Below are 13310 nucleotides of genomic sequence, written 5' to 3' on the forward strand. Positions count from 1 at the left end.
CTCAACACTCGGAATGTGCAAGAGCTGGCTGCCTTCCACCAAAGATTGCATTTAACTAATCCTGCTTTAGACACCCAGACTATTTATACCTTCTCAAATCAACTCCATCTCCAGCAATGCCCTTTAAAGGACAATTTTGTTCTCTCCTGACCATATGTTTTCCCCGTGAGTGGCACATTCTGGATGTGTTTCCAAAGGTTGCATCCAGGGCTGCTCCCCCAGCTGCTGCTGTGCACTGCTGGCTGATGTCAGCCCTGCAGCCTGCTCAGCTGCTGGATTTTTGAGGAAACCAGGCCATATTTATCCAATTTGTGTTTCCAAGGCAGTGTGAAGTTCTCACAGGGAGGATCCTGGTTGTCAACACCAGCCAGGTTTGTGCCCTGGGCTCTGCAGAACTTTCCTAGACAGAAAGTTCTTGCTCTTTCTCTTCATTTGGATTTCTTCACTTTTTTCTCTTGATTTATTCTGTGAGAAAGGGACAGCAAGGGGTTAGGTGAAAACAATGAAAATCAGAGCAAATAAAGCAGGAAATGCTACAGAGGGAAGCTGAACTCCAGCTCCAGGTGAGTTCAGACATTCCCAGCTGGCTGAGGGCACCTGGCTGCTGCTCTCTGGAGCTCAGGCATTGCTGGGGGATCCCCATGAGGGAAATGTCCTTTCCCAGAGCCTCCCGTGCTGGGCCAGCCAGGCTCTGGGAAGAGCAGCAAAAGCTGCCCTTTGGACAGACCTCACACTCACTGTCCATGAGGAGGAAAAACCATTTCTTTTCCAAGCCAACAGCCTGCCCAAAGATGCTCCAGAAGGCATCAGCTTCCTTGGAAAGAGAGAGATTCGGAGCTCTCTGTGACCTTTATTCACCACTGTGCTGCTGTTTATAAAAACATCACTTTAAAGCCGAGATCAGGAAATATTTTTCTCATGGCTTTGGTTGTTTTTTTTTTGTTTTTTTTTTTTTTTTTCTGCAAGTGCCCTTTTTAGCTGTAGCTGCTTGAAAACAGAAGTTGCATTTTCCTCATGCCTAGCTCTGGCCTGCAGCTTGCTTTGGCAGTTTGGCACTGGGGAGGAGCTGCAGGGATGTGCTGGGAGGGAGACATATGTTGGTGTGTAGGGAGCTCGGGAGTGGGCCTGGTTTCCATGTTCCACCGTGGATACGAGGGCTGTGTGGGAGGAGGAGAATCCACTGTGAATGAGTGTGTGATTTGCGCAGCTTTTCAGCACAGGAGACAGATTTTTGTGAGTGAACCCCAAGCCCTGTTGTACGAGAACATCCTCCCCCCGCTCCTGTTTTTACTCAGATATTTCAGGGAGAAGGATTTTTTTCCCACCACGCAGCTTGGTGGGCCTTGCTGATTTTTTTTTAATTTTTTTCTTTATTTTTCTCAGTCATAACCTGCAGAACTTCAGTGCCCATTGCAGCCAAGTGTTTTCCACCTGCAGTTGCACATGGTGGAGCTGTGTCAGGGCAGGGTTGTGTTGGATTTCAGGGAAAGGTTCTTCCCCCAGAGGGTGCTGGCCCTGCCCAGGATCCTCAGGGAATGGTGACATTCCCAAGGCTGCCAGAGCTCCAGGAGAGCTCGGACAGCGCTCCAGGGGTACCCAGGGTGGGATTGTTGGGGGGTCTGGGCAGGGCCAGGAGTTGGACTCATGATCCCAGTGGATTCCTCCCAGCTCAGGACATTCTCTGATTCTTTGATTCACTTCCTACTTCATTTCTTCAATTTCCTTTGAGCCTTCATTTCATATGGCCTTAAAATAAGGAATAAAAGCAACCCAAACTGGAAAAACAAGGCGTCAAAAAAGCAGCAAAAGACTGAGCTGAGGTCTCCAGTGCAATGTTCACTCACAGCCTTCAGGCACTCGGTGGGTGCTTTGCAGGTGAAATCCCTGCCTGGAGCACTGCTGGAAGGGGCAGGGGAGAGTGGCAGCTCCAGGGAAAGCACTGGGTGCTGTCCAGCTGACCCTGACATCCCTCCTGGCACTGCCAGGGAGTTCCTGCAGCCAAGCCCAGAGTGCAGATCCTGCTGAGGAGCCTGCAGCAGCTCCAGGGCTGAGAGGCACCAACCTCCTGCCTGCCCTTGCTGTGCCAGCACCTCCCAGAGCAGTACTGGGTGCTGGGCACCCCTGGCAGGCTCTGCTGATGGGGCTGGAGCAGCAGGGTCTGCCCAGGGATGGATCTGGGGGAGGCTGAGTTGATCAGAGCCTTTCAAAATCCCTTTGGTTTCTCACTCCCCAAAGTTTCCAGCACCTCCAGTGCAGTTTTCCAAAGTGTTGGGCTCCAATGAGCCACAGAGTCTGGAGTCATTCTGGTAGGAAAAGTCCTCTGAGGTCCCCAAGCATCACCCCAGCCCCAGCACCTCGTTCATTACCAAAACCACATCCTCACGTGCCACATCCACACACATTTTGAGCCCTTCCAGGGATGGTGATCTACCTTCTCCTTGGGCAGCCCCTTCCAAAGCTTGACCACCCTTTCTGTGAAGGAATTCTCCCAGTATCCCCCCTGAGCCTCCCCTGGCCCAGCCTGAGGCCGTTCCCTCTCCTCCTGTCCCTGTTCCCTGGCAGCAGAGCCCGACCCCCCCGGCTGTCCCCTCCTGCCAGGGACTTGTGCAGAGCCAGAAGTTCCCCCTGAGCTCCTTTGCTCCAGGCTGAGCCCCCTCAGCTCCATCAGGTGCCCCTCACCAGGAGGTTGTGCCCTCACTACCCTGGCCGGGATGGAGAGTAATAAACCTGGGGTTGAACTGGGCTGGGGGAGCATTTCCAGTCCCACAGCTCCTATTGTGTGGCCAGAGATTCCACCTGCCTTCATTATCTTCCCCCCAGGTGAGCCAGGAGCTGTTCCAGCTGCCTTTCCACCCCCACAAAAGGGGCATGATTAATTAGCAGCAGATTTCTGCTTGCAAAATCCTATTCAAAATCCCCTGTGTGATACGAAAAACCTGCCCCGAGTTTTCCTGAGCTGTTCCTCAAAAGGAATAAAGGCTGGCAGGTGTGAGCACACCTGTTCTGGGCTCAGGTACAGCCTGGGCTGGCAGCCCCCACCCTGCCTGCCACCGGAGTCTGGGAGCTGCTTGTGAGGCTCGGATGGGTGGAGAGGAAAAGCCGACATGGAAAATAACAGTTCCATAATCAGTGCAGGATTTGGATAGCGTGGGATACTAAAGAACAGGGCCATTCACCGCTTAATGAGGATTAAAATAACTCCTGAATAGCTGCCTTATTCCCCGAGCATCCTGTTCAATGAATGAGTCACAGGATTACTGTTGAAAAATAGGTTGGGATGGTAGAACAAAAACCTGACATAATGAACATCAAACGGAGGGGTTGGGGACAACCTTTCATTTGGCATTTCCAGCCCCTCTAATGTCTGCCTCTATCAGCAGCTTAACTCCTGGGTTTGTCTCGTTTGCCCCTTGCCACAGTCCATTTTGAGGGGTCAGCGTGCTTGGGGAGAGCCAGGCAGGTGCAGAAACCCTCTGCAAGCAGGATATTCACAGCACAGGAGTATGAAGGAATTAACTATTGCCTCCTGTGCACGAAAGGCAGCTGGGCTTTAACCATCTATTAAGCTAAATATTCCTGTGCTCATCACCTCTGAGCCCTGCTCAGGAGGGGCTTTGGGCTTCATTCCCCCTCTCACTGCCCAAAATCCCGGGGAAAGGCTTGGTGCCTCCCCCCTTCCAGCTCTGCTTGACCATCCAGCAGCTGAAGGGCGTTTGCTCCAGGCTTCCCCTCTGGAATACAAATTGTGAACAGCAAATGCTGGAGGGGGCCGGTGGCTGATGAACGAGGAGCTTTGTTCTGGAAGCATTTCCATTCTCCTCAGCAGCTTTTGGGCTGCTTTCCTCCTGTCCTCGGGCTCAGATCCCCCTCAGCTCCTCCAGCCTCCTGGAGAGGATCAGCCCTGGAGAGGCATTTTCTCCTCATTAGTGCGGATGGATATCAAGAGGTTTCTTGTCATCAGCACAACAACTGCTGGTTCCATCCTGCTCGGGAAATCTCAGCAGTTCTGGTGTCCAGACCAGAGAGACAGGAGGCAAAGAATTGTTTTTTGTGTAATCATTTAGGATGGAAAAGGCTTCCAAGTGTCCAACCACTAACTCGGATCCCCAAATGCCACATCCACCCCTCTTTTAAATCCCTTCAGGAATGAGGATTCTGCCCCTTCCCTGCATCCCTTCCCAGGCTGATGGTTCCTCTTAAGGCCATTTCTTTTGTCCTGTTAACTACAGATTTCCGAGCAGTTCCCAGCACTTTAATGATTTCTCTAAAAGGAATGCAAAGTATCGCATGACTGTCAGAATGATCATATATCTGTATTACAGTTACAGATATATCTGTAATACGCTTGGCATATATTAAAAATATCCTTGCTTTGCAGTTTTCATAAGGAATTTTATTAGTTCATAAGGAATTTTATTAGGAAAGACAGGCTGGAAAATATAGCATTTTCTTTAAATATTCTTATACTTGATTTTTTTTTTTCCATTATAGAACACAATAAATCAAATTTTTATTATTGGTATTCCCATATGAAAACCCTGAGTGTGGAAAAGAAACAGACTCCAGAGAAGACTAAAACCAAGTACCAAAGGAAAGGTTAAATCTGTGGAAAAAAAGGAGAATTTTCGGGGTAGGAAGTGCAGTGGGAACCCTTTGCGGGCTATTTAAAGTGTTCTTTAACATTACCCAGGGTTTTGCACCTTGCTGCCGATAATTCAGGTGGGGACTGGGGTTTAACCCCAGCCGGGAACTCAGCCCCACGCAGCCAACAGCATGGGGGGAGAACTGGAAGGCTAAAAGTGAGAACACTTGTGGATTTAATAAAAGAAATAAAATAATAAAGTGTAAATGGGAAGGAACGTGTCTTCTGTGCACGTGTTTGCAAAGGAGTGAGAGCACCGCTTTCCTTTTTTCCAGTGAAACATCTCACTCTTTCTGCTGGTTATTTTATCTGATGGCTCCTCCAGCTGCGCTCAGAAATTTCCTATTGTGGCCTGGCAATTCAGAGCCCTGTGGCTCCTTTCTTCCCCTAATGGAGTTTCCTGGTAAATAGCTTTGAACTCAGATCCTTGTCTCAACAATAGATAAGCTTCTGCCTAACTGGCACTTCACAATTAACAGCATTATCTTGTTAAACCTGAAGAGGTGTAGGAAGGCTCAGCCATCATTTTAAAGTGTTTTATTGCTTAGAAAGTGTTTACAAAGGGCTACAGAAGTGGTAAATTAAGCCCAGTGCTGCATTCAGATGCTTGATTAGCTCAGCCACATCAAAATGCCGATAATTCAGGTTCTGACATTGCTGAAGCAGGAGCCTCGAAACACCTGAGGTTTTTATAGAGGAAATAAAAAAGGAAAGGAAAGGAAAGGAAAGGAAAGGAAAGGAAAGGAAAGGAAAGGAAAGGAAAGGAAAGGAAAGGAAAGGAAAGGAAAGGAAAGGAAAGGAAAGGAAAGGAAAGGAAAGGAAAGGAAAGGAAAGGAAAGGAAAGGAAAGGAAAGGAAAGGAAAGGAAAGGAAAGGAAAGGAAAGGAAAGGAAAGGAAAGGAAAGGAAAGGAAAGGAAAGGAAAGGAAAGGAAAGGAAAGGGAGGAGAAAGAGGAAAGGAGAAAGGAAAGGAACAAGGAAAGGAAAGGATTTGAGGTGAAAAGTGGCTCAGAATCAGAAGACGATAGTTTCAATTCAGGTGCAACTGTCCTCAGTGAAGAGCCAGTTTTCCCCAGGAGTGAGGTTGTGGGAATAAGTGACCCGTGAGAGGAGAGAAACCTGTGCTGGTTCCCTTCAGGAACAATTGGTGTGTTCAGGTTGTGTCTGTTCCTTCTACCAGCCGGCATTTCACACCTGGAGTGTCCCATCTCCGTGTCCCCTCTCACCTGGCAGCTCCCGCAGCGTGTGAGCAGCAGGGAACAGCACACACAGAATTCGGGGTTCAGCTGTTTGCTGCTGTAAATGAGCTTTGCTGGAAGTCCCTGCCCTCCTTTAGCTCCTCCAAAAGCTTCTGGAAGGATGGAGAAATTCATCTTCCCAAGGCTTGCAGGACAGAGGTGTCTGTGGATTCAGTCATGCTCGAACTTATCAGCTCCAAATGTCATCAGGGAGAGGTCACAGTAAATACAGCGGGCTCCTTACTCACCAGCTGCTCTGCAAGCTCAAAAATAGATTGAAGAACGTATAAATAAGGTAAAAAACGGGGCTAAAAGAACCGCTGGAATTCGTGCTGGGAGCAAGAGGAAGATGAGGGAGCGATGCGCCCTTGTGGCAAAGGAGGCAGCAGCATCCCGGGATGCAGCCCGGGAATGGGGCCAGGGGGGTAGGGCAGGGGTGCCTGGAGAGGCTCCTGGAGCAGAGGCTGGGCAGGGTTAAAGGAATAAAGCAGGGATTTATTAAAAGCCCTTCCAAGGATGCACCTTGGGCACTGCAAGAGCCCGGCCGTGGCTGCAGCCAGGATGGGCCCTGGCTCAGGAGTTTCACCCTTGGATCAGTTCTGGTCCATTTCCAGTTGGGCTGAATTGTGCAATTGCAGCTGCAGGTGATGCAGTCCCATCCTCCCAGGTTGCTCTCCTCAATTCCCTGCTGGTTGCACTTTTTGGGCCTGGAGCTGCAGCGGTGTCCTTGGCTGTGGGGCTGGAGAAGGATTGTTGTGTGTGCCTGAGCTGTGAGGAGACCTTGCTGACACTTTGTGTGGAGATCAGAGTTAGGAACCAGTGCAGGCCAGAATCTGGAAAATATGAAAGGTAAAAGTTCAGCCTCAGCTGAACTGGAGCAGGTCCAGCAAAGGTCCAGAAGATGCTGAAGGGACTGAGCTCCTCAGCCTGGGGAGGAGAAGGCTCAGGGGGTCTCTCAGTGGGAGAACTGAGGAGTGAACAAAGAAGGTGGAGCCAGTCCCTTCCCAGTGGTGCCCAGTGCCAGGGCAAAGGGCACAAACCCTAACACACAAAATTCCACCCAAACATCCAGAAAAATCTCCCTCAGAGTCCACAGGGTTGCAGTAAGGATTGCTCAGGTTGGAAATGACCTCTAAGGTCATTCAGTCCAGCCACCAATGCAGCAGCACCTCCATGGTCACCCAAACACATCCCCAAATGTCACATCCATGTGTTTTTTGATCACTTCCAGGGATGAGCAGGAATCCACACCGTGCTTGCTGGGAACCAGGTGAAAATTAACCCATCTGATCCCATAGCTCTGAAAATCCCTGCAGACAGTTAAAAGGATTCCAGAAATATCCAGTTTCTTCCTTGTCCTCCATCCTCTGGTCCGGTTTTCACATTAAATTGAAATTTGACTACATGGAGGAACAGAAACTGAAACAAAGTCACAAAATGAGTTCCTGCACATTTTTTCCTTGTTGAAAACAATCAACAGTGAAGGCACGAGAGGAAAATTCAAACTAGGGAAACCTGTAGGGAACTTATTTATGGGCACTTGAGGTGTCCTTGTGGACCTGGGCTCCTCTCAAGGTTTGCTCATCTCGTGCTTGCAGCCAGGCTAAAACCCTTCCATTTTTCCATTTGTCTGGATATAAGGAGTGCCTCAGTTCTGGGTGGAGCAGGAAGCAGGTGAAGATGCCCAGTCTGTTGTCACCTGAGTAAATAAACTCTGATTTTAATCCTGGTTGCACCCAGACACTCCCCATAGTGAGGGAGAGAGAAAAACAAGCAGCCAACACTCAGAAACAAATAATGGCAGTTTAACCTTATTTTTCTTATTTTTGCTGTGTTTTATGGCCAGGGAGATATAATTCATATCAAGGATCATGACCTTAGCAAGGCTTCCAGCAGTTTCTAGCAAAGCAATGTGAGATTAATTAGAGAAGCAGGGTGTTAATGAACCTGTCTGGGGTGGAGGTCATGAGAGTTGAGTGACCATGCAGGGACCAAATATCAGGGGAAGGATGGCCTGATGTGGTTCTGGATTTAGTTTCTCTGTTCCTGGTGGAAAAGGAATTTGCTTATTAAATTTGCAGGTGATATGAAGCTTGGATGACCGTAAGTCTATTAGAGAACAGGATTAGAATTTAAAATGTTCTTGACAAATTGGATAAATAGCCTGAAAATAAATTGATTAAATGGAGAAAAATGAGATGCCTCGGGCTGAAGCAGGAATGCTAAAAAGCCTTTTCTGTGTTGGAGAACAATTGGAGAGTTCCTTGGAAAAGCAATAAGGAGCCATAAAGGATCACAGACTTTACAGGAAAATTAAAATATCACTACTTGTGTGAGCAAGAGAAGCTGGGACAATGCAGGAATTCCACTCTGTCCTGGTTAGGGCTCTCTGAGAAACACATCCCAGCCCCGAGGAGGATCTGGCTCAGGGGGAGCAAAGGGTTCTGGAGTGACAGGGACCTGAGGCAGAGCAGGTTTTACAGGGAAACAGGAAAGCAATGGTGTCAGCATGAAGGACAAGGGTAAAATGAAGGATAAGGGAGCACACAGCAGCTGTGGTCACAAAGTGCTGTGGTGGAAATAAGGGGGATTCTCTCCACATCCCTGGAGAAAGATCCCATGTCTCCTTTTTCCACTGGAAAGAAGGAATTGGTCTGAAAAGCAGAAAGGAAGACTTGGTGACCCAGATCTTCTGGGGGAGAGGAGATATCCATGAAAGGTTTGGGAGTAGCAGAGCAGCCACTGGAGCAATGCCCTGCAGCAGCAGAGCAGGACATGAGGGGTCCCTGGAGATCTCCTCTCACTGCTGCAGCTCCATCCATGCTGGGAAGATCTGGGCAAGGATTCCTGAATGGAAACTAAAGGTGGTGGATTTATCAGGGGTCCCTTATCTGATGTTTTCATTACAGTGAGAAGGAGACAGAGCTGTTTTCCACCCCAAAGGCAGTTCCCAGCCCCAGTTCCAGCAGTGTCTGTGCCATGGATTGCTTTCCCTGCACTGCTGCCTCAGTCTCACAGGATTCCCCTTTCCTGAGGGGGGATCCAGAGCTCATGTGCAGCTGTTTTGGTGCCTGGAGAGGCTGGGCAGGGTTAAAGGAATAAAGCAGGGATTTATTAAAAGCCCTTCCAAGGATGCACCTTGGGCACTGCAAGAGCCCGGCCGTGGCTGCAGCCAGGATGGGCCCTGGCTCAGGAGTTTCACCCTTGGATCAGTTCTGGTCCATTTCCAGTTGGGCTGAATTGTGCAATTGCAGCTGCAGGTGATGCAGTCCCATCCTCCCAGGTTGCTCTCCTCAATTCCCTGCTGGTTGCACTTTTTGGGCCTGGAGCTGCAGCGGTGTCCTTGGCTGTGGGGCTGGAGAAGGATTGTTGTGTGTGCCTGAGCTGTGAGGAGACCTTGCTGACACTTTGTGTGGAGATCAGAGTTAGGAACCAGTGCAGAACCTGGGAAATGTCACAGCTGAAACTGAGGTATCAGTTTAACTCCACGAGGCCAAACCTTGGACTCCTCTCATTGCTCACACAGGATGTGGTGTCGTGGCTGTGCTCACAGTGGGGCAGTCTGGGTTTGGGTGGTTGGGGCCCACATCCTGCAAAGCCCCAAAGCTCCAAGGGCCTGTTCTGGATGGAGCTGGAGCAGGGGAATGGGGCACCAGGAGCAGCCCACCCTGAGCTCCAGTTGTGTGTGCTCCTGTCTGTGTTTCTCACCTTTGCAGAGAGCCCTCATTTGCAGGCTCAGCAGAAGGGGAGCAGATTCCCATTATCCTGCTCTCCTTGCATCTGGAATTTTAAGTGAACTGCATAACAAAATCTTCTGCTTTCTTAAGCATTTCCTTCTCCTTTCTTTAATCATGCTGAGATTTCCTGTGATACTGTGAGCTGTAATTATCATCTGCAGATCAGTGGCAATGCTAAGCTGGTTCTTAAAGGGATTTTTTTTTTCTGTGAATTTCAGATGACCAAGAACAAAATTATAATCACCTGATACTAAACAGTGCCACCCAGACACCTACACATGGTAAGAGAAAGCAAAGAGCAAAATTACACACGTTGTAACTTTCCTCTGCCAGCCAGTAACATTTACTGGTACCAAAGTGTGTTTAATGTGAATGGAGATATTCCTCTGGCAGTGCTGCATGGCTGATGATTCCCATTAACATTAAACACAGGACCATATTTTCAATAGTGTGCACAGGGAAATATGGCCCAGTCTTTTCTAACTGTGCTGATCAGCCTCGTGTCTAATTCCAAGATCCTCCTTCGTTCCCCACTTGGTTTCCTCCACCTCGTCCCAGCCTGGAGATGTTTCTTTGCTTCCTCCATGGCCAGAACCTGCCTCTCTCTGCTCAGCCCTGTCCCCCAGCCCTCTGTCCCCTCCTTTGGGTTTCCCAGAGCAGCAGTGGAGCCTGGGCTGTGTCCCCTCTCCCTCGGAGCCACCATGGACCAGCCAAACCCTGGCAGCTCCTGGCTCCATCCAGCCCCAGGCCAGTCCCTGCCACCCAAATCCCTGTTCCCCAGTCTCTGTGCAGTCAGACCAATTTCTGGCAGATCCCTCTGCTTCCTTCCCTCTTCTGCTGCTGCCTTGTCTGGGTCCTGTCCGTGTCCCTCCCTGAGCCCTTTGCCTTTGGAGTGTGATCCGTTCCTCCTGCTGTAAGCTCTCAGTAAATCTCATCTCAGTCACTTCTGGCAGTGCTGAGTCTCTGTATTTGTTACTCTTTTTGTCCTGGTGTTTGTTTTGAATCCTGAAACCTCATCCTGACTGTTCTGGAGTTGATTTATTGCAAGTTGTGTTCACATGTGGAAATCTCCCTGCTGCTAAGGAGGGTGGGGGAACAATTGCCCATGGAAAGATCACCTAAAACCTTGGGGGTTTCTTCTTCCCAGAGGAGGCAGGCATCTCTTCAGCCTGCAAATTGCTTCCATGGTATGACTGTGTTCTTAGGGCTTCATTTTCTGCCTTCCAAACACTTCAGGAGGAAGAGTGTCAGCTTTAAACTCATCAGTGCTGCAGCAGTATTTATTGAGCCTGAACTGACAGCCCCCGATGTTCTTGCCTACTCATTCTGTTTATTTTTTTTACCTTCCTGAGGGGAAAAAAAAAGAAAATAGAGAAATAGGGTTGAAATGGTGTTCTCTTCTCTTTGGTCTTGGTACTCGTCCTTAAAATCCAGCCCCTGCTGGGTTCTGAGCTGTCCTTGTGTCTGCCCAGGAACTTTAAAGCAGCTCCAGCACCAGGGTCCCACCGCATCCAAGAGCTCCAGGGAATGTGCCAAAACAATTAAACTTCCCTCTGCTCCTAACAGATGCTTTGCTTTTTTATGTACTTAAGAGACAAAAAAACAAAGGCAGATACACTCATGGTCTTGGACTCCTCATGCTTCCTGTGTCTTAATAATTTGGTTTTTCGGAGTGACTCGGATGAGCTGAGCACAAATAAGAATGTGATTCAGAGGTGCATCTTTCCTCTGAGTGATCCAGATGGCCACGGGTGCTTTTGTTCCTTATGCTCGTGTGCTGGTGAGCCACTGCTCAATGAGTCTGGAACTGTGTTTGGACTTTCCAAGTAAGACATCAGAAGAGTTTGCAGGATTCAGAATTACTGCTGAGGTGGTGACCAAGGTTTAATTTAATTCCCTCCCTGGCATGGGGCACATTTTCTGTGTGGTCCTGCAGGTTTGGAGGTGGACAGGAGCTGTCCTGTGGTCCCTCAGCCTGTCCCTGGCCCGCTCTGTGCAGCCAGAGACTCTCCAAGGAACAGAATGAGGGGCTTGGTGGCCTGGGCTCCTCCTAAGAGCAGTAAAAGAGCAGCTGAAGGCTCTCAGGGTGCCAGCCTGAGCCAGCAGGGCAGTGCCTGGAGGTGACAAGCAGCCAAAAATCCCTCCCGTGCCTGGAGCAGCTCCCAAGGGTCTCACCCCACAGGGTGAGCTGGAAACCTGGAATTCCTGTCAGGACCAGAGCTCAGCTGCCGTGGGCTGGGCTCTTCACAGGTCTTTGCCTTCAGCTGGAATCCCTGGATCTCCAAACTCCCTCCATCCTGGGCCTGAGCAGCAGAGGATTCTCACAGCCAGCCCGAGGCTCTGCAGGAGAGCTCCTGGTGGAGCAGGAAGGAAAGCCAAGGTCCCTTTCCCCTTCCTGCACTGCCTGGGCCTTGGGAAAACAGAGCCAAATGCACCCAGCCAGGTGTGTTCCCAAAGGTCCTGGGAATCACAGCAGGATCTCAGCATCCAGATGTGCAGTGGGGCAGCTGTGCCCTGCTTTGGGAATCATGACAGGATCTCAGTGCTCAGGAGAGATCCAGATGTGCAGATGAACAACCATTCCCTGCTTTGGGAATCATGACAGCATCTCAGCATCCAGGAGTGATCCAGATGTGCAGTGGGGCAGCAGTTCTGCTCTTTGGGGAATTGTAACAGGGTTTTGGTGTGCAGGGATGATCCAGATGTGTGCTGGGGCCGCTGTCCCACCAGGCAGCATTTTGGGGATGCCCCCAGTATCCCTGAGAGGGCCAGTGTTCAGCTGAGGGAGGCAGAGGGTGGCCAGCACCTCTTCCCATGGCAGATCCCAGGGGATGGGAGCAATCCACGCTCACAGGGAATGGGGAGAACAAGGAAAAAGCCGGTTTGACCTTGGGTCTTGGAGCTTTTCTGCTGCAGCTGCAGTTTCCCAGGGTTAAATCCCCTGGGGCTCTGGTTTAACCTGGCAGGGGGAGCCACTTCTGGGGCACAACTTCTCAGTGCAGAGCTGGGATTACCCCAGCCCTTGGTGCAAGAAGGAATAACCACAGATTAACGGCAGGTCCCAATTAATCTGTTCTGCCAGGCTGCTCCCAGCTCGTTGGAGGGGAGATCTCCCTTCCCTCCCTGCCTGGCTGGCACAGAGGGCTGGACAATGCTGGATATCTTGGGACAGGCAATTCCCATGGGCAGGGGCGTCACAGGAGGTGTCCAAGGCCAGGCTGGAGCCCTGGAAGGTGTCCCAGCCCCTGAGGGGTGGCTCTGAATGGACTTTAAGGTCCATTCCAACCCAGCCCATGCTGGGACTCCGCAGTTCCATGACTCTCCCTGGCTGCAATCCCAAGATTTCATCTCTGCTGCTGTTGAAGGCTCTGAATTAACCACAGAGACTCTGAGCATCCCACATCTTCCAAAAATCCCTTGTTTTTTTATTGTTGCTGGACTATTCCTGCCCCAAATTCGCTCCCAGGACACCAAATATCCCATTCCAGAGGTACCTACAGCCTTTGAGAATCCTCAGTTGAAATTCTGCTTTCAGTGACAGACTTTAGACCTCAATTCCACTGAAATCTGAATTTTCATGTGGATTTCCTTAACTCTAGACTTTATTTCTACCTCAGCTGCAGATTTGAGCTGCAAATGAAGAACTCTACAGAAGTTTTAGGAAATGTAGTGATTTGTATGTAAAATGTGAGTGG

The 13310-nt window shown here is 49.8% G+C and overlaps 1 protein-coding gene across 3 annotated transcripts in view; it reads left to right on the forward strand.

The window, feature by feature from the left end:
- The window catches only part of SHISA6 (shisa family member 6), a 176938-nt gene that overhangs the window by 143428 nt on the left and 20200 nt on the right, over positions 1-13310 (forward strand). For 2 of the 3 annotated variants that reach the window (XM_086857113.1, XM_086857110.1), the window contains one exon: positions 9834-9896. The exons of the other annotated variant lie outside the window; for it this stretch is intronic. In XM_086857113.1, coding sequence (XP_086713239.1) covers positions 9834-9896 — 63 coding nt within the window. The remainder of the gene's footprint in view (positions 1-9833; positions 9897-13310) is intronic. 3 annotated transcript variants of the gene reach the window in all.

Source organism: Cyanistes caeruleus, chromosome 19 (assembly GCF_971803275.1).
Source record: "Cyanistes caeruleus chromosome 19, bCyaCae1.hap1.1, whole genome shotgun sequence".
Classification (NCBI taxonomy): Eukaryota; Metazoa; Chordata; class Aves; order Passeriformes; family Paridae; genus Cyanistes; species Cyanistes caeruleus.